We start from the raw sequence: 27,497 nt of genomic DNA on the forward strand, positions 1-27,497 counted from the left end.
GTAGTAGTGGTGGTAGTCGTGGTAGTCGTGGTAGTCGTGGTCGTGGTGGTGGTCGTGGTGGTAGTCGTGGTAGTAGTGGTAGTGGTAGTGGTGGTGGTGGTGGTGGTGGTGGTGGTAGTAGTAGTGGTGGTAGTGGTAGTAGTGGTGGTGAGTGGTGGTGGTGGTGGTGGTGGTAGTAGTGGTGGTGGTGGTGGTGGTAGCAGTAGTGGTAGTCGTGGTAGTAGCAGTAGTGGTAGTCGTGGTAGTCGTGGTAGTAGTGGTGGTGGTGGTGGTGGTAGTAGTGGTGGTAGTGGTAGTAGTAGTAGTGGTGGTAGTAGTAGTGGTAGTAGTAGTAGTGGTGGTAGTAGTAGTGGTGGCGGTGGCGGCGGCGGCGGCGGGAGAAGGAGGAGGAGGAGGAGGAGGAGGAGCAGTAGTGTCGGTGTTTTGGTCCGGCGGATCCTCAACCGACTAGTGAAAGTGTACTGCGTGCCCCTAATTCTGAATGGTGATGCAAAGAGACACAAGGTTTATACTGGTTCAGGCAATAGGTGCCCTACGTCCAGTCTGAGAGAATGATATTGTATTCCTTGCACCGAGGTGCTTGTAGTACGGGCTTACAAGCTGAGCGAGAGAGGGAGCTAGTCCTAGGTCTCTGCGTAGAGTGACGTGGGTTGCTTGAGATGTTGATCTCTTGCAGTGAGGGTGCGTGTGTGTTACAGAGCGTTGTGCATTGCTTGCCCATGTGTGTCCCTTTTTTAGAAGCGGCCCTGGTCACTCCCTTTTATAATTGAAGGGAGGCACAGGGGCGGTACATGTATTTGCTACGTGGCATTTTGTGAGCAGAGGTGGTATGTCCGAGCCCTGTAGCTCGTCACTGTGGCGGCATGGTCGGTGGAGCGGCCTTGTCCTCGATGCACTGGAGCGACGCGCCAGTCACGCCTGATCCTGTGCGACGTGGGAGCTCCTGTAGTGGCATGCGCGCCTTCTTTTGTTGGAGGCGTGCCGGTCACTGTATGTTTGACCGGTGAGGAGAGCCGAGGCTAGGTAGATGCGATGGCGCGGGTGTGCTGACTCCGAGGATATAGGAGCTTGGCCCTATGCACGACGTGGGAGCTCCTGTGGCTTGACGCAGGACATGGCGCGTACTGCGGACGACGTGCTAGTCCCAGGGTGCTGACAACATGGAGAGCCGAGGCCCAGTCGATGTAGAGGTTGAACCATTGTGGGGGGGCTTGGCGGGCGCGAGTCCCGAGGCTACAGGAGCCCAGAAGCGGATAGGCGAGGCTCGGTGGGAGCAGTTGGTCTTGTACGCTGATTCCGAGGCTACAGAGACCCGGACTTGACTTTCCACGCCACGCTATCCTTGCAGCAGGGGTTAGGCAGCACAGTGCAGCACGGGGTGTCAGCCGTGGGCATAGTTCCGAGCACAGCGGTCGGTAACCCCCGCCCCGTCCTGTCCTGGATGGCATGGCATCGATGTGACTCTCGTCTCGTCGGCCACTTCGTTGTATCGTGCCGCCGTTCGGCTGACGTCACGGGAGTGGTTGGACGCGTTGGTTGGACGTGATGTCCTGTCAGAGAAGTCGATCAAGGCGGCGGTGATGGGGTTGATGCCGAGCCAGCCTCGAGCAAGTCAGTAACTGAGCGCTCATCCGAGGCCTCGTGACGTGGGGCCTCGGGAGAATCGGAGAATCGGTACCTCGTCCGAGGCCTTGTGGCGCGGGGCCTCGGGCGAGGCGGAGAACCGGTACCTCGTCCGAGGCCTTGTGGCGTGGTGCCTCGGGCGAGGCGGAGAACCGGTACCTCATCCGAGGCCGTGTGGCGCGGGGCCTTGGGCGAGGCGGAGAACCGGTGCCTCGTCCGAGGCCTCGTGGTTTCATTCTGGGCCGAGCTCGCTTTGGGTGAGTCCGAATATTGTTCAAGGTGGATCGGGTGGTCCAGCCGGGCCTCGGATAAGGTGGGGGTTCGCCGGTGGTTGTCTCTTGGCTTCGATATTTACAAGGTCTAAGCGATTTTTCCGGTTCTTGCTTAGGGGACCCCTTTTTATGGTACCCGACAAGTAGCAGTAGCAGTAGCGGTAGTCGTAGTAGTATTAGTAGCAGCAGTAGGAGTAGCAGTAGTAGGAGTAGTCATAGCAGTAGCAGCAGCAGCAGTAGTTCGTGTGACTTTATCGCCACTCTTGTAGAACATGTCCTCTCAGTCTAGCTCGCTTGACTGTCAAGCGCCCGTCGCATGGACATAGTCGTTTTCTCCCTCCACTGATTGAGCTCCATGCATGTAATCAATTTCCACGGTCTATTGTATTGTCATCATCGATCTTAAGAGCATCTGTAGCGGCGACTTGGTGCATACTACATATGAAACTCCATAAAGTTCCTAGAATCCGCACACTGAGAGCGCTCGGGTTACTGTTTACCAATCGTATACAGCCACGTTGCTCGTGCGTGTCCATCCATCGCTTTGGCCTCTCCCCATTAGAGCAAGTATAATAGCAGGCTGTAAGCCGACTAAATGCTGAGGTGGAGGAGAGAGAGGAGGAGAGAGAGGAGAAGCGGGTTATAAGCTTACAGCCGGCTTGGACACCAGAACCAAGAAAGTCTATGAGAGAGATAAGTGGGCCATGTATTAACTGTAAAGAGCCAACCACTATATGAGTGGGCTGAGAGAAGGCTGTAAAGAACCTTACAGCCAGCAAGCCGGCTGTATTATTAGCCTTGCTCTTAAGCGGCCTAAAAAAACAAAAAACGAAAACCGTCCAGCGACGCACCTCGCCTTCTCCGCCTCGCTTCCTCGCCCCTTTCGCCCTCCTCTCCCTCGACCGCGGCGCGCGCAGATGTGGCGCCCGGCCTTGCCGCCGGCTACGCGCGGGGATTCTTTACCTCTTCCTCTCCTCCAGCTGCGCCGCACACGGATACCGCGAACATCCCCGGCGGCGGCTGCGCCAGCCGATCTACGACGGAGAGCCAGCGATAACGACGACGCTTGGGGCGCGGGAAGACCCGGGGCAGAGGCGCCATCTACCGTCCGCCCATATCTTCATCTCCACCGCTATCAGGTTCCAACTGTGGACGACGCCCAGGTGCCACGAGGGGAGCAAGAATGGCGGACAACGGTCTCGCCCAGGTGCTCCAGTTTCCTCTGTTTATTTTCTAATTTTGCTCTGCCTCTTTGATTCCCTCAAATTGACTTGGTTTCCTATCGTAGGGTTTGGACTTTGATGGCTGATATTCAGTTGTTCGTCTACTCAGTATACATCCCCACGCCAATTGGCGATTTCTTCCTCACAGATAGGATGCGCTCATCTCAGGCCCCCAACACCCGTGCTTGGTTTGTTATCCTACTCTTGCTTTTTTCCTATTATATGCTTCAATTTACGGTTGTTCTGGCCTGCCATGATGCAAATAGGAGTGTGCTTCTTTTTATGTGTAGTCTCCATGTTTTGTTTTTCTAAAATGAAAAGATCATGGATTACTCAGATGGTAATATGTACTTCTGTTGTAGAATTGCTTGCTTATGTTTACTATAAGATGAGGTCACAAAAGCCAAAAAAAAAGGTGTTGCTCCCTAAGGGCAAAATTAGCTCACACTTGCTTCCAAGTTCCAGTTTCCTCATGAAACATAGATTGCTACGACGCCCAGGTGCCACGAGGGGAGCAAGAATGGCGGACAGCGGTCTCGCCCAGGTGCTCCAGTTTCCTCTGTTTATTTTCTAATTTTGCTCTGCCTCTTTGATTCCCTCAAATTGACTTGGTTTCCTATCGTAGGGTTTGGACTTTGATGGCTGATATTCAGCTGTTCATCTACTCAGTATACATCCCCACGCCAATTGGCGATTCCTTTCTCACAGATAGGATGCGCTCATCTCAGGCCCCCAACATCCGTGTTTGGTTTGCTATCCTACTCTTGCTTTTTTCCCATTATATGCTTCAATTTACAGTTGTTCACTGCAACTGGCCTGCCATGATGGGAATAGGAGTGTGCTTCTTTTTATGTGTAGTCTCCATGTTTTGTTTTTCTAAAATGAAAAGATCATGGATTACTCATATGGTAATATGTACTTCTATTGTAGAATTGCTTGCTTATGTTTACTATAAGATGAGGTCACAAAAGCCAAAAAAAAAGGTGTTGCTCCCTAAGGGCAAAATTAGCTCACACTTGCTTCCAAGTTCCAGTTTCCTCATGAAACATAGATTGCTACAGTGTTTGCGTTTGATTGTGTATACTGTAGGCTTAAAAATTCCCTCTACGCCCCATTCCATATTTTTTTAGGTTCAGGTCAAAACGTTTGATACAATAAGGCCATTAAAACATGGACATAGATATTTAGTTTCTCATTGAGCTAGATCTTAGAGAAGCTAATGTTAACAAGTGCCTACAAAGTTACCTCTTGAGTCCGATCAATTGCAATTTATGATCGTTAATCTGCATAGGCGTATTGGCAATGTCAAAGTTAAGGTTCAGTTGTACCTGCACAAAATATAGCTCTGCTAAATTTCTTTGTTCTCCCTCTTTCATAAAATTTCAGAGCTTAGTATTTTTTATTGGCTAACAAACATGACCTTTGTGAATTTCCAGGTACAGCTTCACTTCCTCATTTGGTTTTTAAAGGGTAAATTTAGTTTGCCGTGGTTATTTTCCTATTGCCTGAACTGTTCATGTCTGGTGTGTGCTGATCTTTGTTATATGCACTGCCTCTATTTTTAGATTTTTAACGTTATTTAGTTCAGTGTTGGGCTATCCAATGTGAAATATTAAAGGGTACGTACTACACCTAATATTCTTGATGATCAATTGTTCAAAATGCAGTCCACATTATTTTCATATAAGTCACATGTGTTCCCAGATCTTAGAGTCTCTGATCGTGATGTGTGCAGGTCATACGCAATGTGCCATATCACTGGTGCAGGGACCTTTCTTGCTCAGATGAATTTACTGGCTGATGATCTGATGCTTCGAAGGCATTATTTCTGATACACATGAGGGGTATGCAGTATGCACTATCACCGCCTTTCCTTCTAATGGCACACAAAGTTCAATTGTTTCGCTCCATGTGAATTTAGGAAAAGGCAATGCATATGTCATTTAGGAAAAGGCAATTACAAGGTTTGATGGTTCCCTCATAGGTAAGTGCTACGCTTTATTTTGTTCTATTAGTTCAGTTTATGGTGGTTTACTAAAATTGGGGTTACATGATTCGAATTCAAGTTTCAAACAGCTTCATTCATGTGTACGTATTTTGTAGACAGACTATCATCGATGTATGTTTATCGCACTGCCATTCAATTAATTTTTCTCTTGCCCTAAATAGGTTAGTGCTAATACAAATTTGTCACTGCTCATGTAAGTATGTTCTCTTCGATGTCTCGCTGTTGATACCAATACGTACCCATGATTTGTATTGCTTGGTGATGATGGCATAATAAAATTTTATCTCTGTAGAGGAAAACCCACTTAAATATGTTCTTATCTGTCAAGTGCATCCTGCTCTTCCCTGATTCATGTACGTTGACAGTTATAGGAATTCAAGTAGTAAAGGGGAAGACTCCCGCATGTGTATTCTGCTCACTCCATTCTTCTATTCTTTACCTATTCAGCTTCGTATCCAATTTAGTTGTTGGCTTCAGTGAAATTAGTATTCTTGACCCTAGAAAGATCAACTGATTAATATCATAAACTATAATTTGGAGAAGTCTGACCACTTTGTATTACCATAGGGATAGTGGTTTCTAATCAGATGCGATTCATATATGCAAATAATTGTCTGAAACATTTGTAATTGTAGGACTTCGAATATATATTCTGCCCACAAATTGTGTGTCTTCTATATTAATCGCAGCTATTATTGTCCCTTTTTGTAAAATTAGTCCCCTTACATTTTCCTCGCTGTTTCCTTATTACTTTGTTCGGTACATCTTTGATTTTTCAGGCTATCACATTAGTTTGGGAGCTGCTGCTGCTGCTAATTTATTCTTTAATATATAGATGAAAAATATGTTCTGCTGTATCAATACAGAAGCCTAATAAGGCATTATGGAATGTTAAGGATTGTTGATGTTCTAATGAATGTAGTATTGCTTATTTGCACCTGCTTTCGGCTTGAGCTGTTCTATTTACTTATCACGCTACAATGCTACATAATGTTCATGCCTCCTTTTTTGTCCGTACAATTTGAAGCTACAAGCTGTTAATTTTGCCTTCATTCGCTTAATAGATTCCATGTTAATGTTTACAAGGAAACTTTGTTCAAGAAAATCTTAAAAGAAAACGATGCAGCCTTACTGAAAATTTCCTGCAGCAAAATTCTGTAGTTAATTTATTTAGCCTCTAGCGATATTATATTACTTAGACCTTAATTGCTTTTGTTGCGAATGATCCTTTTTTATTATAGAATGTTCTGGGTCAGCTTATCTGCATACATGCACAGTTGCTTACAAAATACTGAAAACAGAATTAACATGATCCATGCACCTTTATAGGTCCAAATGCCAAAGTATATATGCCAAGGCATGCATACAGTGTGTTAAAAAGTTTTTTTTACTTTTGCAATATATGGTACTAAATGATAACCCGGTCTGAATTTTTTTTTTGTACTCTGTACAGCCCAAATCTTTGAGAACAGCTTTAAATATGAACACAATGTCAGATTCCTGAATGTTGCCCGAGTCAAGCTTCAGTTTCTTTTCAATGCAATGATCACCAGCTCAGGGCTACCTAAGCCTCTGGTATGCCACTGAACCCATGCCCCCTGTTGCTACCGTGTTATTCCCAAATTTGTCATCTGTAGAGCTAACATAACAGGCATACACTAAGCATATTGCACAACGAAGAAGATGATTATACTTTACTATATATGTCTCATTTCCACCGGACTGTTCAAGTAGCTATAAAGAGAATTGCCCTCCACTATCACCTTCTACTTTGCATGACAACTTTACATTTGAAACTTAAAAAAAGTTGTGCTATAATTACCCACTTTGCTTTATACTCAGACATTGTCATCTGTTTTTATTTTTTGTGACTTTACGTACGTGTTCTTCATGCAACCTATCTCTAAACAAACCAGACCATCCTACTTTCCAATATATTGATTCTCACTTTTCTTGCTATAATTGTTTCTTTGGGGATCCATACTGATCACTACTACTTGCACCGTATGTGCTCATTTTATAGCCTCTATCGTCTCTCATAGCTTTCTATAGGCATTACATACTCTTGAATTAAACTGATTGTGGCTATCAAATATTCTCATAGCCCCCTTCTATTGGCATTACATATTCTTGAATTAAACTGATAGTGGCTACATTCAAAATGTCATCCTTTTTAATCACGGATTCACATTTGCATGCCAATCCTTGCAGGGATTACATGGCCATGGTGAATCTCACCTGGAAAAAGCCCATTTATACAGTTTCTCCCAAACATAACTAGGCATGACAAAACTCTACTTAATTTTTTTCTTGAATATTTCTGCTCATTTGCCATCAAACAAATTACCATGGCCACTCCTGATCAGCTTTAGCTAGGTCGGCTTTAATGATGCTACTGTCCACTCCTGATCAGCTTTACCATTGACTTGGACCACCCGTTTCTCGCATCCAGCTGATGCAGAACACTTACTGTATATGTACATTAATGGAGTATTCATACAGATATAACATGCAGATAGCACCTAGCGATTCTATGGAGTATTCAGAACACTTACTGTATATGTACATTAATGGAGTATTCATAAAGATATAGCTTTCAGGAGTCCTATCAAGGCCAATGATGCTGACGTCCACTTCCAATCAGCTTTACCAAAGACTTAGACCATCTGCTTCTTACCATCCAGTTGGTTTAGACTACTTACTGTATATTCATTGATGGAGCATTCTGTCCCTCAGTGTGCTACCTGGCTAAACTTGCCACTAATTGTATATGTTATGTCATGCATCCGAATTTCTCAGTTAGTATGCCTGCTGCTCCTTATACGCGAAATGGATTAACATAACTATGTTTTGTTCCTTGCACCATGTGCCTGGCAATTTCTGTTTGTTAGGAGTACCTCCATCTTAATGTTTTAGAAGACAATAAAAAAACTACGGCATGCCCACACGTCAATGTAGCCCTACACAAGATGCTCAAGCAAATAGAAGCATACAGGCGCAGCGAAGCGCGCCTACCTACCTAGTAGGATACAAAAGGGACATACTTGGGTGCCAGCCTTCATTTACCGCAACATAGGTGCGACGGACATAAATTGTGATGCCGAAATTCAAGCGGGAGACAAATTTGTTGTGGCGATCATACATGTGGAGGCGAGGAACACAGCAGCATGTTCGCTTATTGGTTTCAGTCAGGGCTTATCAGTCAGCCAACAGTGTTTTCGTCTCACAATAAACCAGTACTAGTCGAGCTTATCAGCCTAGAAACCAACCAGCGAACATGCTCAATAGCCTCAAAATCACCCATCAAATTCTAGAACTAATTCATCTTTCTCCAGAGGTGTAAGACACACAATCGTACCATGCTCTTCACTTTCTTCTCTGTGGCTCCCACCTCACCAACGTGGCTAACACCAGCTCTCAAGAGGTGGAGGCCAGTGGCGAATCTAGGATTTTAGCTTAGGGTATACCGTTCAAAAAATTTCATATACAATTCGCTAAATCCATTTTACCAATTTGGTAATAATTATAAAGTTGACAACGTAATTCGGTATATATGCATTAAGTAACACAATAAGGCTTAAATTCATGGATTAAGTTCAAACCATCAACTAAATATAGTATAAATAGTTCAAAAGTCATACCGATAATTGAAATATAGGCATAAAAGAGAACCGGGGACTTACAATGCTACTTTTCTGACTATTTTATTCGACGCTTTCGAAGGGACATAAATATCCTGATTATATCATCTTCATCAACTTGAAAAATATCTAAGTTGTAGCAGTGGCGGAGGCGGTGGCATAGGATTTGCAATTTCCTCAATTCTCTCATGAGTTTGCTCTTCCACCACACGTTTTACCGGATCGGGGGAATGATTAGAAGCAGAAGCGGCTGCCGCTGCCTTTTTTGCTTGATGCTTCGAAAAAAGTTATGCAATATCCGAGTTTTTCTTCATAACTATATAAACATTAAACAATTTGTTATATTGTGATGTTAACAAATAGTTATAAAATTAGACAATAATTTTCTAAAAAGACGAAGAGCAGAAGATTAAGGCCCCGTTCGGATGATATGGTTCTGGAGGAATTTGGATGGTTTGGAGGAATTCTGGAGGAATTTGTGAGAGGAAAACACTATTCTGAATGAAAAAAAGAAATGAATCAAGCCGGGTTTAAGGGCACGCGAACGGAGTGTAAATTTTATATACCTAACACAAATAGCGAATCGGCGAGCCTCCATAACTGCGCAACCGTGCAAACTACAAACTGTAGATGCGTGATCGGAGAACGGAAGGCGTCAAGGCAGAGGCCCGAGGGCACCGGCCACCAGGACCAGAAGGGTGTCGCCGTCCGTCACGCCTCACCGCAGCGGCATCGGCGTCAATCGTCAGGGCGGTGGCGTCGTGAGTTCGTGAATCAGCCTCGATGAACGAATCCAGATTATATAATACCAAAAGCCAAAAATAAACTATCGTGTAGACGTGTACGTACTTGCTGCGTGGGCCGCTTTCTGGGCCGTCTAACTTGCTGATCCATGATGACGTGACCAGGTGAGTATTTTTTCTTTATATATATATATATATAAATACATATATATAATACTTATATTATACTGTACACCTACCGGTAACACAGGGTATGTCGTCGCGTTGGTGGAGTCTGACTCTGTTTATCTGAACTATTTTAACCGTACTTTTCGATGAATAAATAATAGTTTTTCCCAGTTTCGGTGAAACGAGCGAATGTCCGTAGACAGGAGAATAAAGAAACCCCGAAACATCGAATCAAATTCAAGGTGCTTTAGGAAACCTACTGTGCCATTGCTACGGTTGCTGAAAATTCCTCAAAAAAAAAAAGGCACCCGAAAATTCAACTTTATCCGGAACAAAAAAAAGACACCGCGTCAGCAGCACGAGTGGCACGTCATCTTTCCCCCACCAAAAAGAAAAATTCACGCGCACGCTCCACACAAATGACCGGAACGCCCTTCCTTCCTTCCCAGCCTTCCTCCGCTCCAACGCCACGCCCCAGTCGGCCACTCCCGTGCCTCTGCTCGATAAAGCTTGCCAGAGTGCAGAGGGAGAGAGAGACGAAGAGCTCTGACCGCCAGTTCGTGTCTCGCTGCCTGCCGGTCTGCCTCTCCGTCCTTCCTCCCTCCTCGATTCTCGTGCACCGGCGTTCCCTGCTCGCTGTCGCTGGATTCAAAAGTTTGAACCTTTTCTTCGCGCTCTATCGATCCCAACTCCATCGCCGTCGTCTCTGCTGCTCTTGGCCGCCACCGACCGCCACGCCTGTGGCCAGCCCGATCCGCGGCGTCTCACCGGCCCGATTCCAACAGCTTCCCTTCCTCCCCCCTACTTCTTCTAGGAGCCGTTGGAGCTCCGAGCCTCCGACCCAAAATTCCACTAGCGTTCTCTCTTGCCAAGTTTACTACTGTGCGCTTTGGCTCTTCACCACCTCGAAGGGCGGCAGCGCCTCTCGCATTGCGGTCCGATGGCGGCGAGGCTCATCGCCGCGGCGGCGCTGGCGGTGCTCGCGGTGCTGTGCTGCGCGGCGGGGCCTGCAACAGCGCTGGGGATGAACTGGGGCACGCAGGCGACGCACCCGCTGCCGCCCAAGGCCGTGGTGCAGGTGCTGCAGGACAACGGCATCAAGAAGGTGAAGCTCTTCGACACCGACCCGGCCGCCATGAGCGCGCTCGCCGGCACCGGCATCGAGGTCATGGTCGCCATCCCCAACAACATGCTGGCCGGCCTCGCCGACGACGCGGGAAAGGCCAAGGACTGGGTCAAGCGCAACGTCAGGCGCTACGACTTCGACGGCGGCGTCACCATCAAGTCAGTCTCAACTCTCTTCTCCCTCCCTACCTCACCCGCCGCCGCCGCCACACGCCATGGCTATCGTTCTTTATCCTCCGCATTGTTCTAGCAAACCGCAAGCACGGTCAGCTTGGCATCAGCATCACGGTGACCTCTTCCAACAGTGACTTATTCCGACTCGTGGGCGCAAAATTATGATATATCCCCTCCCGCCAAATCATCTGCGACAGAAAGTCGGATAGCGATATGCTTCGAAATTCATGTGTCTTTTTGGCATCAAGCTATCGTCTTGCAAATGAGCAAATCTGAAGAACATCGCCCAACCATCAAGGATGATTTTTTGGATGGGGTTGGTCGGATGGTGGGGACTGGGGACAGCGGTCAGTGGAGGAGGGTTGTTGGCAAATCTAGGGGCCACACAGAATTTTCAGTAAATGTCCTGTTCACTTTCTTATAATCCATACTATTCGACTTATTTTTTCAGCAACAACTTTTTTTTTTTGAGATTTGGGGCATGTTTAGTTCTTTCTCAAAACGCCAAATTTTTCAAGATTCCTCGTCACATCAAATCTTTGACGTATGCATGAAGCATTAAATATAAATAAAAAATAAAACTAATTATACAGTATAGACGAAATTCACGAGACGAATCTTTTAAGTCTAATTAGACTATAATTGAACACTAATTGTCAAATAACAACGAAAATGCTACAGTGTCGTTTTGCCAAAATTTTCAGCAACTAAACCGGGCCTTGAATGGGCCAATGAGTATGAATTTTATATGAATTACTAGTTTATTTTACATGAAAAATGCATGATATAGATTTTTTTCCCCACATTTCAAAAATGGCCTCGGTTGGCCGTGCAAGGCATGACATTTCTCTCCATGGGTCGTTTCCGGACATGATAATGCTATAGGAGTACATGCTTGTTATTATTCTTTGAATATCAGTTGATTCACATTATTATATTGAATAAAATAATCCGGTGACTCACTGACGGCCCCGTTTAGTTTTTAAAAATTTTCACCTAAAGTGTCACATCGAATCTTGCGGTACATGCAGTACTAAATGTAGACGAAAAAAAACTAATTGCATAGTTCTCGGCAAAATCACGAGACGAATCTTTTAAGCCTAATTAGTCCATGTAAAGCCTTAAGTACTACAGTAACCCACATGTGCTAATGACCGATTGATTAGTATCATTAGATTCGTCTCGCAGTTTTCTAATGGGTTCTGTAATTTGTTTTTTTATTAGTATCAAAAATCTCTTCTGACATTCTTTCGACATATTGATGTGACACCCAAAAATTTTTATTTTGGGAACTAAACACACCCCAAAGTTTACCTCTTATCTCTTCTTTTGATCGACTCGTCGTCTAGGATACGCATTTGGAACGTGGGAAATTGCTTGTTTTCTGTGGGCCGTTTTTGATCAAGCATTGGATAATGTCAGAGGATGGTTTGCTTCAATAACAGTTTATCGGTACGGTAGGTGGTGGGGCAATTGTGCAAAGCATGGTCAATCATGACTCAATCAATTTGTTTATGGCATTTGTTGTGTGGGAACATGGGCAATGCCAAGGATGATTGTCACTCTAATTTGTTTGAATATTTGTGGGGAGGTTATTGAATCCATTCGACTGTTCGAACAGGGTCCAGATGAGTGCTACTGGCACCTAGCAGTAAGGCCCCGTTTAGATCAAAAAATTTTGGATTTTGGCTCACTGTAGCATTTCGTTTGTATTTAATAATTAGTGTCTAATTATGGACTAATTAGGTTTAAAAGTTTCGTCTCGCGATTTCTCGACCAACTGTGTAATTAATTTTTTTTCGTCTACATTTAGTACTCCATGTATGTGTCGCAAGATTCGATGTGACAGGTACTGCGCAAATTTTTTTTGGAATCTAAACAGGCCCTAAGTACCAACTACCAAGCATGGTCAAACTTGGTTTGGTGGTTCCATTGGTTTTTAGGATATTGCTTAGAAACAGTGCAACAAAATCATAAGCTGCCAGCCCTCAGCAGGAACCCCAAATTGCTGTGTACTGATCGAACTTTAATCCTCCACAATCCAACCGGTCGCCCTTTACACCCTGCAACTCGTTGTCCAGTCTTCCATCAGGCAGGCGCACCAACTACCTAACCTGATCACTCAACCAGTGGCAATGCCAGTGAGGCCTTGATTAGTCTCAAAAAATTTTTCCAAAAAATGCTACAGTAGTCATCACATCAAATTTTGCGATACGTGCATGGAGCATTAAATATAGACGAAAAAAAACTAATTGCACAGTTTGATTGGAAATCGCGAGACGAACGTTTTGAGCATAATTAGTCCATGATTAAATACTAATTGTTAAATAAAAACGAAAGTGATACCGTGGTCAAATTTTCAAATTTCACCCCACTAAACACGGCGTGAGTGCTGCCTGCTGATCCGGAGAAGCCATTCATGTGTCATGTCCCAAATGTCCACTTCTCATTTCCTCTGTAAATTTTTCTTGTGATGATAGAACTATTTTTTTTTTGGTCAAGGTAGTAAGGTGAAATTTACTGTTTCCCCAGCTGCCAAACGAAATTTACCAAAATTGTCCTCACGAAGGCTGCTGGAATCTCAAGTTCTGAACTAATGCTGGTAGTGTTTGGAACCAAGAATTAAGCGCAGTTTGGCATTTTTTAGTCCTTTATTATTAGGAACTTGCTATATTTTAAGTGCCTAAAATATAGAGCTTGATGGAGGACAAATCAAGGCAGGAGTGGATACGCCTGAAGAGAAGCTAGAGACTCAGGCATCTGACCATTAGGAAAAGTGTTATTATTATTGCAAATCACGAAAGATGTCTTTTTAAGCTGCGCATTTTCGACAAATTAAAACCAGAGAGCACATTTCTTCCTTCACGCTACAAGCTTTGGCAATTGCCATGGGCGCCCAGAGATGAGAGATGTCAGAGCTAACTAAGAAGCTTGTTAACTACTAAGAAGCTTGTTGTGATTCATCCACTGATGTTGCAGGTACGTGGCCGTCGGCAACGAGCCGTTCCTGGAGTCGTACAACGGCTCCTTCATCAACGTCACATTCCCCGCGCTAGAGAACATCCAGAACGCTCTCAACAACGCCGGCATCGGCGACCGGATCAAAGCCACCGTCCCGCTGAACGCCGACGTGTACAACTCCCCGAAGAACAACCAGGTGCCGTCGGCGGGGCGGTTCCGGTCCGACATCTCGGGCCTGATGACGGACATCGTCAGGTTCCTTGCCAAGAACAACGCGCCCTTCACCGTGAACATCTACCCGTTCCTGAGCCTGTACCTGAACGACAACTTCCCGTTGGACTACGCCTTCTTCGACGGCACGGCGACGCCGGTGAACGACAACGGCGTGCTCTACACCAACGTGTTCGACGCCAACTTCGACACGCTGGTGGCGGCGCTCGCGGCCGTGGGCCACGGGGACCTGCCCATCGTCGTGGGTGAGGTCGGGTGGCCCACGGACGGCGACAAGCACGCCAAGGCCTCGTACGCGCAGCGGTTCTACGCGGGGCTTCTGAAGCGGCTGGCGGCGAACACCGGCACGCCGGCGCGGCCGAACCAGTACACGGAGGTGTACCTGTTCGGGCTCGTCGACGAGGACGCCAAGAGCGTGGCGCCGGGCAACTTCGAGCGCCACTGGGGCGTGCTCCGGTACGACGGGCAGCCCAAGTTCGCCATGGACCTGACGGGCCAGGGCCGGAACACGATGCTGGTGCCGGCGAGGGGGGTGAGGTACCTCCCCAGGACGTGGTGCGCGCTGAACCCCAACGCGAAAGACCACGGCAAGCTCGGTGCTAACATCGACTACGCCTGCACGTTCGCCGACTGCACGCCGCTGGGGTTCGGGTCCACGTGCAACGGCATGGACGTCGCCGGCAACGCGTCGTACGCGTTCAACGCCTACTACCAGGTGCAGAACCAGAAGGACGAGGCCTGCGACTTCCAGGGCCTCGCGTTGCCCACGGAGACCGACCCGTCTACGGCGACATGCAACTTCACCATACAGATCCAGACCGGGGCGGCGGCGCCGGCGGCGGTCATGGCGTCGCTCGGCCGGAGCGCTGGCGCGGCCGCGCTGGTGCTGGCGTTGTTGCAGCTCTTGCTGCTGTGGTAGCAGTGGTTGTGTGCGCTTGCTTGCCGGGAAGAAGATCAGCGGTATACGGTTGATTTGATTCTGTGCATTTTTTTTTACGATTCAAAACATGTTTTTGTTTGGACCGGAGTAGACGCTTGTTTACTTCCTAGGGTTAACATGTGAATAATTTAACTCATCTGTTCAGAATTGGATTTTCCCCTTTGTCCCTCTTCTTTGCGCAAAAGGATTACGGCGCTGCTAGCGTCCGCATTTTTTTTTGTCCCTGGCTGCGTCCGGAGTCCGGACGCACTTTCCAGATGTCCGATTGGAAGAGCTAAACCTTCGGCGCGTCTTCCTCCGCGCACGTTTTAGTCCGCTTCGCTGAACAGCCAGTTTGGAAAGTATCTGATTCGTTGCAAAAGAAAAATACTATATCATAACTGATAAGTTAAAATGAACTGGGTCGGCGCAGCGCGACGCCATGCCCCATCCCCCGCAATGCCCCTCATCCCTTGATGTGCTCCTGTCCTCCGTTGCACCACCATCACCATCCTCAAGTTCAATCTCCTCTGCAAACATTGAGTTTCCCTACGACGTCATCAAAGATGATCTTGTGCAACATAATAATATCATGTACTGCAACATCACAAACTCTGTCGGGGCATTCTCCACCGTGCCCAGCTGACCGCCTATCGTCATCCTCCCTCTCCACTACACTCGAACGCCGCTTTCTGCCTATCGCAGTTCCCCACCAGGTAAGCCGTGCCCACCGGTGATGTCGTGTTTTAAGTGTTTCAGATATATGTTTTCAAGTGTTCCATTTGAATGTTGTATATGTTGCAATGGCTATATACGCATGCCGCGAGTGTATATATGTTTCATGTTGCTTAATATGTTTCGAGTGTTTTAAACGTATGTTTCAAGTGTTTCATCTGAATGTCACAGAAGTAGAGCTAGATGTTGCATAAAATGCATGTTGCAAGCGTACGTTTTCAAGTGTTCAAGTGTTTCATACGTATGTTGTTAGTGTTTCATCCGGTTGCTGCAAAAATAGATGTGTATGTTGCATATGTTTGTAATGGCTTTTCAAGTATTATTCAGGTGTCTTGCAAGTGTTTCATATGTTTGTTTTGAGTGTTTCGGACATATGTTGCAAGCGTTTTATCTGGATGTTATAAAAGTAGATCTGATGTTGCACATGTTGCAAATGGGACCCACCTGCCGTAGGTGCCCTGCTGCAAACTGCTGGAGCGGCGATGTGTGTCACCGTGATGCATTTGTGGCGCCCATCCACAGGCAGGCACATGGACTCCCGCACATGAAACGGAGCACACGTGGGCGGGCCCGTTTGTGCGCAGGAAGCGAAGCGGGCGAGGCTCGAGAAAGGAGTGCATAGGGAACGGAGCGACATTAGCGGTGCGGGCAATGGAGAGGCATAGGGCGGTCCCGCATGTGCGAGTGAATCTTGCGTACGTGCAAGCTAGGACTGAGAGCTACGTCCGGACGTGTCTTGCAACCGGACATGCCCGGAAGGATTAATCTATTCAAAAGTTACCTATGGAGCAATCAACACCATATATATTATGCAGATGAAAACTAATTTTCTTGTTTCCATATATATCACACTTAGACGATCTCCAATAACCTATGCATAAGGCCACACAAACCCAAAATGCATGGTGCACAGTAAAAAAACCCTCCAACAGAGTAGGCAATCAGAGTACCCATTTTGCGTGGGAGGAGAGAGGGAAGGCAAATAAGCATCCTCTCGACGCACGACCCAAATCTCTAGCGTGGAGGGCACGGCTGCGGGGCGCAGCGGCGAGGAGAAGACGGGCGAGCCGGGTGGCATGCTGAGGTGCGCCGGCGCGTGGCCGGACCCCGAGCCAGGGCTAGGCGTGCCCCACACAGCAGCGAGACCGGGCGATAAGATGCGCGGCGGTGGAGTGAACCAGAGCTCTCCCTGAAAGTGCATCTAGCCCTTTAGTGGGTTTTGGTTGATTGAATGACAACATGATTAAAGGTCTAACCCATTTGCTAAGTGTGGACAGATAATAGGTTATCTCTCAGGTACTTAATGAAAGCCATAATGATGTGTTGCTGTATAAACAATCTAGTTCAAGCACAACACAACAATGCAAATGAAATTCATGCAAAGGCTTATTTATTGTGGGGTTTCCATGTACTGTGTGAAAGCAAGCTCGTAAAAATTAATTAATGAGACATGAGGGATTGCATATGGAATGGTCTCATATTTGAAGTTTGCTAAATTGAAATAAAAAAGATAACAATACAAATGAATGGATGATTCAACAAAAGATGTGACTTGATGGCTTGAGATGGTGAAGATAGCAAGGAAAGGTTTCGAGGTACTAAGCAAGGGTGAAGGGCAAGCGACGGCTTAGCTAGGGTGAAGAAGGAAGTACTTGCATTTAGTTGAGGTACAAATCAAGCTTTGATGGTCATGTTAATGTGAAGGATCAAATCACTATTGGAGTGTTTGATGGAAGTGACTTGATATATTTGGGATTATTCAAATTTGATTAATGGAATCAAGTCACATGCTCAAGATGACTATGCTCAAGTGAAAAGATCAATATCAACATGTTAGCACCCTCACTTGATGAAGAGTGGAATACACGGCTTCGGTTGAAAGAGATCAACTCAAAAGGTTTAAATTCGTTATACTTTTAAATTTGAGTTAATAGGAATGTCGTACTATTAAGAGGGATGCATCATGTTGATAGATAATGTTTCATAAGTGCTCAAGCCAACCCATGTTAGTTTTTAAAGTGTTTGTGAGACAAAAGAGCTAACTAATTTTTGCTGGTCAGGCAATACCGGATGTATCCGGTATTGATATCGGATGTGTCCGGTATTTGCCCAGCAATGATAATATTGTTGATCTCGGGTTGGTTCATCGGGAGTTCTGACATGAGTCGGACGTTTCAACGGTCGAGACTTCCGACGTCTCGTGCTTAACTAACTTAGGAGAGTTCACTATGGTAGTCATACCGGACGTGTCCGATATGGACGGCCAAAAGCCAACGGATAGTTTTTAAATGCCTTGAGGGTCGGGAGTTCCGACGTGAGTCGGGAGTTCCAACGGTCGGAAGTTCCAGCATGAGTCGGGAGTTCTGACACCTCACATACTTTAACTCAGTTACCTTAGTTTTCAAATGTGTTGAGGGTCAGGAGTTCCGACATAAGTCGGGAGTTCCAACGGTCAGAAGTTCCAGTATTCATCGGGAGTTCCGACGATGGCTATAAAATGGCTACTTTTTCCATGGAGGCTATAAATACCCCCAAGCCTCCACCTTTGGAGGCTGCTGATTCTGCTAATACACATATACATTTTTTAGCCTTGCCAACTCTCTAAAACCCTCTCTTAGTGAGTGTGTGATCCAAATTGCCAAATCACTTAGTGGGTTGAGAGAAATTCAAAAATAGAACCATCCAACCACTTGAGCACTTGTGCATATTGTCAATCTCGTGATTCGCATTTGTTACTCTTGGACTCTTCGGTCCTAGATGGCTAGGCGTCACTGGAGAGCACCCGAGAGATTATGGTGTGCTTCGAAAAGTTTGTAACGGTTGATTCTGCCACCTCGAAATCAACTAGTGAAAGGAGGAAAAGGAGTTGAAAAAGACTCCGGCTAGAGTGACCTTCGTGGTACCCTCTAGGGTTGACCTTCGCTGGGTCGCCCGCAACCTCCTCAATAGAGAGTAGAACTCGAACGAGTCCAAACTTCGGTAAAACAAATATCATGTCTTAATTCGCATTTCATTTGATATTTGTGTTGCTTTTGCTCTTGTGCAGGTTATCTGTGTATATTGTCATATCTAGTAGGTACCTGCAATTTGATTTGAAGTTAGAAATCGAAAGGAGCAAGTTTAGAGCTGTTCCACTGAAACCGTATATACTAGACACGTTCGGTATAGCTACCGGACACGTCCGGTATTGATCACTGTGCTAGTTGTTCTGCAGAACACGTACCTATCGGACATGTCCGGTATACCTACCGGACACGTTCGGTATTTCCTATCTATGCTGAATATATTCATTCTCTGTTCTAACTTTGTATTGCAGGGTTGTAACTTCTATATATATTATCTCTACCTTGTTTACTCTGTGGCTAACTTGTGAGGGGTGGTACTACACTTAATTTGGAGTTTCCATTTTAGAAACTCTCTTTACTAATCGTTTCTGCATTTAAAGGTGTTAATTTTTAGAAACGCCTATTCACCCCCTCTAGGTGGCATCCTAGGTCCTTTCAATTGGTATCAGAGAAAGGTTCTCACCTAAAGCTTCACCGTCGTGAGAAAAGGATATCGACGCCTATCGAGTTGGAGCTGGTGCTTCTCCAAAATGATGGTTCAAACTTTCTACCTTGGTCAATTCATGTACTTAAAGCTTTTAGGGATATTAGTCCTCTTGTTGAGCATATTATGGATGCAAGCATACCTCTTCCTATAGTTGATTGGAGCAACTACAAAAATTTATCAAAAGAGGAAGAGATATGTGTGCAACTCAATGCTCAAGCTATTAATGTCATTTTGAGTACATTAAGTGTAGAGGTTCAAGATGAGGCAATCTTCAATGGACAACCACCTCCGGAGAGTGCTCATCTCATTTGGACTAGACTTTTTGATTTATATGGAAAATCCAAATGTGATGATGCACTTGAGATCAAATCAATGGAAAGTATGTCTATTATGTCTTCATGCAGTGAAGAAGCCTCACAACACCTCAAGAGCACTGAGCCGGAGCAAGAAGTGCAAGCAGCGCATGACCTGCTGTCTGCCTGCAAATACCGAACGTGTCCGGTATGGCCGAGGTAGCAGAGCAACAAGCCGCTGTTTGCAACGATGCTCAAGCTCGATGGTGGCCAAGCGATGAGTCAACCTCAGTATCTCATGATACTCATCACTTGTGTCTCATGGCCAAGAAAAGCAAGAAGAAGAGTAACAAGAAAGATCAAGAAAAGGAGAAAGCACAAGTAGATGATCAAGATGAGAGTGGTGTTGAAGTTGAAGACAACTACAGCCTTGATCATCTCAACCGCAAAGACAAGTTCATCATCATGATGATAGTTGAAAAGAATGATGAGTTTGAAGAAGAGATTGAGAAGCAAGAGTAATCACTTCAAAAGCAAGAATTGTTTCTCATCTCTAAGATAGAAGAACTAAAGGCTCTAAGTGAAAGGTATGAAAAATTATCAATTGAGCATGCTTTAGTTACTAACTCCTCTTCTAGTGTTTCACAACTAGAGAAGGAAAACTTTGAGGCTAGATGAACTATCAAGCAAGTATAATGTGCTACAAGCAAACTATGTTCATCTAAAGTGCTCTCATGATGAAGTAGTAGAATCAAGCTTCATGCTTGAGATAGCTCATGAGGTTGTGATCACATCAGTAAAATTTTCTCAACCTCTTACACATTCACTCACTAGTACACCATCTCAATTAAATATTTCTTGTATTAATGAGTGTGCTCCTTAAGCAAGCCAATCTTCGATTGAGCTAAATCTTGTAGAAAACATAAAGCTCAAAGAAGAAGTGAAAAGTTTAATGAAAGATGTGATTCGGTTAAGGGTAAGGAGAAAGCACAACCTTCTCAAGATAACCATGATAACATGGTGAAGAAGCTTGAGAAGGGTTCAAATCTTGCTTCCTTCATAGCCCAATAAAAGAATCACATTTCAAGTAAGGCCAACACAACTAAGAGCAAGAAACATGGAAAAATATTATGCTATGGTTGTGGATTATATGGACATGAGTGGGCTATGTGTCCACACAAGAGTTGGGCCAACAAAGTGTGAGGTGGCCAAGCAAAAGGCCTCAAACAAGTTGGCCAACCAAAAGAAAAGTGATGGACAAAGCACTTGTCTCATGAGCAAGAAATTGGGGCATCCTACCAAGAAATGCCCAATGTACAAAGAGGCAAGAAAGGAAGCCTAAGGTGCAACAAGAAGATGCTATGGATGCAATGAGACGGGCCGCAAGGTTGATAGATGTCCATATAAGCAAAACAAGCATAGAGCAAACAAAGGCCACATATGCTATGCTTGTAAGAGAAAGGGTCATTTAAGCTATGAATGACCAAATGGTAACGCTCCTAAGCCGAACACATTTGTTTATAATGATATGCTTAGGAAGACCACAAATGGAGTTAGCACTAGCAAGGTGATGTGTTCACCACAAACTAGTGCTAAAGCTATTTGAGTGCCTAAGCACTTGTTAACTAACCCAAAAGGACCCAACAAGAGTTGGGTACCAAAGTGTGCTTAAGTTAATGATGTAGGTACTTGGTGATGAGATGAAGGCTTCGGGGTGGTTGAGCAAGTAAATTGAAAATATTCACTCAATCTATCAATCAATTCTCATAATAATCTCTTATATGGTTGACCCAAAGATAATTCAATGAATATATCATATATTTCATCCTCACCATTGGTAACAAGTACCTAAACCTTATAGGATAGTCACTTTATTTGTTTTGTGCTCAATGACTCACAAATAGGCATATTTGTGGAAAATTGAAAGTGGCTAATTAGTTTTACTAGATAATTATCATGTTTGCCATATGATGCTTTTAAAAGCTCTCTAGTAGAGCAATTCATTTGTTGAGATGCAGGGCATAAAATAAATACTATAGCTAAAACGTAGAATCACAAGCAGCGGGTTATGTGTTTTTGTCCTGCACCAATCGGACATGTCCGGTATTAATATCGGACGTGTCTGGTATGGCCAAGGACAGAAAGATAGTGTTTCTATTCTGTATATTCCGAACGTGTACGGTATACCTACCGGACATATCCGGTATTGCAGGAACCAGAACACTAAAAGAATTACAACTGAGTCTTTGATCCATATATTTTCATATATCCTCAAGTTGCTCAGAAGCTTGTGGTTTACCAAATCTAAGTGGATTGTGAGCATCTCTTGAACTCAAATTTAAACATGGCAAATTATTTGGTTGTGGTTCAAAATAGAAAATTGACTCCCAAATTCTTAATAGAATAAAGTGCTAGTTGAAAGTCATTCAAATTACTTAAAGTACTTATTTAGGGGGAGCTCAGTTTCTATTTTGCACCTTGTAGACTAACAAATTTATCTAGCATTCTTTGTAGTCCTTTGGATGAAAAATTGATTTCGTATCTAGCATGATTATTTGGCAATTAAGGTCAACAAAAAGATTATCATGCTATGTATCTTCTTAGTGGTATTCTTGTGGGCTCAAGGCAAATGTATGTTTTTACATACATGCATTGTAAGTGCATCTAAGGCCATTTATATGTTAGAATGTGTATTTGTGTGACATAGGTTAGAAGTTTTTCAAAAAAAATCCCTAACTAGCATGCATAGGAAGTGTGATTTTGGAAAATCTATTTGGATCTTGGTCTTTGTGACCTAGCCTTGTCATGTGATAATTATAGCTCTCCTTGATTGTTTGATTGGCTAATTACATATGACATGGCTTTCTTAAGTCCACATTCTACTATGTCTCACTATATCTCTCTCAAGTAAGCAAAATCATGTTTATGCCAAATATTTGGAAAAGAGAAAATCAATTCATGGCATTGGATAAGAAAAGTGATGATACTCAGTTTGGATCAAGATTACATACCTTTTTGGACTCAGAAATAACATAGAAGGGGATTGGAAGAGAGAAAACACCTTTTGGAACAACTTGGGCCAGCCCGCGTATATCGGACGTGTCCGATATGAGTGGGGCTAAAAGACAGAGCGTACCCCTTCGGCCAATTCAGTTTTATCTCTTTCCAACCAACCCAGCCGACGCCCTTCTTCTCACCTAGGGCGACCGAGGCTTTCACCAAGAAAAGGGAGAGAGGGAGATTGCATTGGAGAAGGCTTGCATCAAGGTTGAAGGCCCGGTGATTTGGATTTCACATCGTTTTCTCATCTCTTCTCTCAAGGTACCCTAATCCCAGACCTCGTCTGATCTATGTGGTTAAAGCATGGTTTTGAAATTCCTTCGGTTAATATGCTGCATTGGTGATATAGAAGCAATGCCCAAAGTTTGGAATTGATCCATGATGGGTTGAATTCAGGGACCCTGGTTAGGGTTGCTGAGCGCGCATACCAGACGTGTCCGGTAGACGTGTCCGATATACCTACCAGACGTGTTCGATATGAGCCAGCAGAGTAGACCACTACTTCCCTTTGATTGAATCCAATTCAATAGTTGTATATTAGGCTTAGTTTCTTTTGTATCTACGTTTTGCAAACCTAGTGACAATGGTATGTCGAGGTGATTGTAAAACCATGGATAAAAGAATCTATATCTAATTGCAATTCGAGATTAAGCTGTGGGCATGTATCTAAAATTCCTTGTAAATCTTTGGATACAGGACAACAACTATGAGCAAAAGACATTAGCCTAGGTCCAAGCATAGGCATGATCTAGCTTTGGAGAAACACAAGAAGGCAAGATAGGAAATGCATCCCAGATTTAGCTAGTAGGAGCAGGGGACTCTCTAGGGCTACTAGGGGTGCTCCACAGTACAAAGAGGGAGACAACAGTTCTTCCTCTAACACAGATACTGATGAGTTCAGAGTGGAGCCTAGAGAAGATAGAAAGAGGAAGAGCACTGATAGAGGATCAGATGGCGACCTCTCAGATGAGGAGTAGGAGATTGAGGAGGAGGAGCCAGTACCTCCATTTCAGCACCAACCTAGTCAGGGTATGCATTATGGTTGGTCTTCTTAAGACACGTCTGCCTGATGTGCCCTCTTATGTTTCCAGAATTGACTATAGGGGAAAGGGCATGACCAGGAAAGCCAGAGATGAGAGAAGAGTAGATCCGAGAGGCTTACCTAAGGTTCAGTATGATCATCGCTTCCAGACAGCCTTTCACATGGACTTCTACTCTAGTGTGATTCTCACCAGGAACCCTATGGTAGCCAAATCTCAGTGGATAGACTAGTAGTACGTTAGAGAGTTGTAGAAGGCCTTAGTTGATCATGCTATTGCCATTTGCCAGCGCACAGGAGTTTATGAGATCATGGAGTTTCAGCGTGACTGGAACACAGAGGTGGTAACTCAGTTTTATGCTACTCTATTCGTTGAGGAGGATGAGAGGCAGATGTACTGGATGCTTGAGGGCCATTGGTATAGTGTTGATTATGATGTATTCGCCATCCAGCTTAGCTTCTCAGAGGATGATCTCTAGAGGGATAAGATTCACATAGAACAGGTACTTCCTCCAGAGCAGTTGGCCTACATGTACCCACCAGGAGGAGAGAGATGAGCAGTGGGCCAGGTTCTAGGTCTTCACCCTACTTATAGATACCTAGACAGGATGTTCAGGAAGACCATTGATTGCAAGGGTGGAGATAAGGGAAACATCGCATATTACTCTAGGAACCTGCTCCACAGGATGGCACCAGATGCTCAGCCCTTCAGCGTTTTTGACTTTATCTGGTGTGAGATCTAGAGTGTAGGTGAGAGGCCCCTCAAGGGCTGTGGATTTGCTCCTTATATCATGTATATAATTGAGCAGGTCACAGGGCACACGTTCGAGTATGACAAGATTCACAAGGCCCTGAAGATTATTGCAGACTTGCCTAAGATAGGGATACCTCCAACAGGTCCAGGGGAAGCAGCAACTGTAGCTATGGCAGATGCACCTACCGGTGGTGCACCAGCAGGAGGAGCTTCCCTTCCGCCACATGGTTCTCACTCATGTTCTTCCTCAGGCCGTGGCAGTCCTCCCTCGCATATCCGTAAGTTTTTTAGTTCCATCTTTGGGATGTGCCGGGACATTTAGGTTAGGCAGTGGGGCATTGAGTATGGACAGAGGAAGGAGAGGGAGGCTAGAAGGAATGACACCAGGACTCTAAAGTAGTTAGCTACCAGACTTGAGCTTGATCCTCTTAGGTCTCCTCTATCAGATGGACCAGTCTTAGCAGCTAGTGAGCTAGAGACTGAGGAGCAGCAGTAGGCTAGATATGACAGACAGTTTGCTGAGTTCTTTTAGTGATAGCAGCCTATGCAGGAGCAGCCTTAGGAGTAGGCACAGCAGCAGCCACACCCTAGTGCGGGAGAGGAGATGGGTTCTGCTTTCTGGCAGGACATCTTCAGCAGTGACCCCAGGTACTCTACTAGTGACTATGGCTTTGGTGGCCAGGATCTCTGCAGGGGTATTGGTGCTCTAGGATAGAGTTCTTCTCGCCCACCCGGTGTTTCACACTCAGACGATGAGGGCAATGGTGATGGCGATGAGTGATGTCAGAGATTAGATATAGCTTACAAGCCCTTTGTCCTTATTATGTCATTGTTGGACCTTTGTGGTGATAGATGACAAAGGGAAGAGAGACTGATTAAAGCTTTAGGATAGTTTCATTTGCTTATCTTTGTACCTGAAGATATGTATTGCAGGTTGTAGTTTCTTGAGCTTCTTTTTAATTTCTAAGCTTCATTGATGTATCTTGAGTTTGAGATGAGACTACTTATGCTTTTATCTATGTATCTCTTGATACATGATCTTTATTTATATTATATTAGTGGCTTGTGGACTTGAGAAAATGTGTAATGAGTGCTATGTGTGAAATACATGTGTTATATTTATTTTCATAAGAACTATGCATGCTAGAATGAAAATATTTGATGTGATGCCTTTATATTTATTCTTGTGTGATATATCTTGTCATATGCATCACGGTTTTACTTGTCACACACACATGCACCCCATGGATGCAATGATTTAGGGGGAGTCTCCTATATGTTTTGGTATGTGCAATTGACATTTGAGATCATTTTGTGGATTCTAATCACAAGCACATATTAAGGGGGAGCCTCTCATAAATCATTGAACCCAAAAGTTTAAATGTTTATATTCTTTTGTAAGATTTAATCAAGTTATCATCAATCACCAAAAAGGGAGAGATTGAAAGTGCATCTAGCCCTTTAGTGGGTTTTGGTTGATTGAATGATAATGTGATTAAAGGTCTAACCCATTTGCTAAGTGTGGACAAATAATAGGTTATTTCACAGGTACTTAATGAAAGCAAAAATAATGTATTGTTGTATAAACAATCTAGTACAAGCACAAGACAACAATGTAAATGCTTATTTATTGTGGGGTTTCCATGTACTGTGTGAAAGCAAGCTCGTAAGAATTAATTAACGAGACATGAGGGATTGCATATGGAATGGTCTCATATTTGAACTTTGCTAAATTAAAATAAAAAGATAACAATACAAATGAATGGATGATTGAACACAAGATGTGACTTGATGGCTTGAGATGGTGAAAATAGAAAGGAAAGGCTTTGAGGTACTAAGCAAGGGTGAAGAGCAAGCGACGGCTTGGCGGCTGAAGAACCTAGCTAGGGTGAAGAAGGAAGTACTTGCATTTAGTTGAGGTACTAATCAAGCTTTGATGGTCATGTTAATGTGAAGGATTAAATCACTATTGGAGTGTTTGATGGAAGTGACTTGATACATTTGGGATTATTCAAATTTGATGAATGGAATCAAGTCTCATGCTCAAGATGGCTATGCTCAAGTGAAAAGATCAATATCAACATGTTGGCACCCTCACTTGATGAAGAGTGGAATACACGGCTTCGATTGAAAGAGATCAACTCAAAAGATTTAAATTCGTTATACTTTTAAATTTGAGTTAATAGGAATATCGTACTATTAAGAGAGATGCATCATGTTGATAGATAATGTTTTATAAGTGCTCAAGCCAACCCATATGAGTTTGTAGAGTGTTTGTGAGACAAAAAAGCTAACTAATTTTTGCTGGTCTAGCAATACTGGACGTGTCCAGTATTTGCCCAGCAATGATAATATTGTTGATCTCAGGTTGGTTCGTCGGGAGTTCCGACAATGGTCGGGAGTTCCGACGTCTCGTGCTTAACTGACTTAGGAGAGTTCACTGTGGTGGTCATACCGGACGTGTGGATGGCTAGAAGCCAACGGGTAGTTTTCAAATGCCTTGAGGGTCGGGAGTTTCGACGTGAGTCAGGAGTTCCGACGGTCGGAAGTTTCGGCATGAGTCGGGAGTTCCGACACCTCACATACTTTAACTCAGTTACCTTAGTTTTCAAATGTGTTGAGGGTTGGGAGTTCCGACGTAAGTCAGGAGTTCCAACGGTCAGAAGTTCCGGCATTCATCGGGAGTTCCGACGCCTCATAACGTTACTGTAACTCAGTTACCGTTGGCGCAATGTAAGTCATACCGGACGTGTCCGTGTCCGATATGGCAACAACTATAAAATGGCTAGTTTTCCATGGGGGCTATAAATACCCCCAAGCCTCCATCTTTGGAGGCTACTGATTCTGCTGATACACATACACGTTTTTGAGCCTTGCCAACTCTCCAAAACCCTCTCTTAATGAGTGTGTGATCCAAATTACCAAATCAATTAGTGGGTTGAGAGAAATTCAAAAAGTGAGCCATCCAACCACTTG

General features: G+C 44.5%; 1 protein-coding gene and 2 long non-coding RNA genes across 3 annotated transcripts; all 3 read left to right on the forward strand.

Annotated features, from left to right (window-relative positions):
* The first annotated feature begins 3,181 nt into the window (after positions 1-3,181).
* On the forward strand, positions 3,182-5,736 carry LOC136549430 (uncharacterized). The gene is made up of 3 exons (XR_010781898.1): positions 3,182-3,306; positions 4,555-4,588; positions 4,854-5,736. It is a non-coding gene; the product is annotated as an uncharacterized lncRNA (long non-coding RNA).
* Positions 5,737-6,640: 904 nt separating this feature from the next.
* Positions 6,641-7,924, forward strand: LOC136549431 (uncharacterized). The gene is made up of 2 exons (XR_010781899.1): positions 6,641-6,701; positions 7,338-7,924. It is a non-coding gene; the product is annotated as an uncharacterized lncRNA (long non-coding RNA).
* A 2,225-nt stretch (positions 7,925-10,149) lies between these two features.
* LOC136549429 (glucan endo-1,3-beta-glucosidase 8-like) lies at positions 10,150-15,267 on the forward strand. The gene is made up of 2 exons (XM_066540709.1): positions 10,150-10,962; positions 13,957-15,267. Exons 1-2 carry the CDS (start codon positions 10,619-10,621, stop codon positions 15,086-15,088), a joined length of 1,476 nt encoding a protein of 491 aa, XP_066396806.1. The 5' UTR covers positions 10,150-10,618; the 3' UTR covers positions 15,089-15,267.
* The last annotated feature ends 12,230 nt before the right edge of the window (positions 15,268-27,497 follow it).

The sequence above is a fragment of the Miscanthus floridulus genome, chromosome 4, assembly GCF_019320115.1.
Source record: "Miscanthus floridulus cultivar M001 chromosome 4, ASM1932011v1, whole genome shotgun sequence".
NCBI classification, from domain to species: domain Eukaryota; kingdom Viridiplantae; phylum Streptophyta; class Magnoliopsida; order Poales; family Poaceae; genus Miscanthus; species Miscanthus floridulus.

Excerpts from the sequence above, each read along its gene's own strand:
- LOC136549429 (XM_066540709.1), top strand. The coding sequence starts at position 10,619 with ATGGCGGCGAGGCTCATCGCCGCGGCGGCGCTGGCGGTGCTCGCGGTG. Across the intron at positions 10,963-13,956 it reads GACGGCGGCGTCACCATCAA|GTACGTGGCCGTCGGCAACG; the intron begins GTCAGTCTCAAC and ends CTGATGTTGCAG.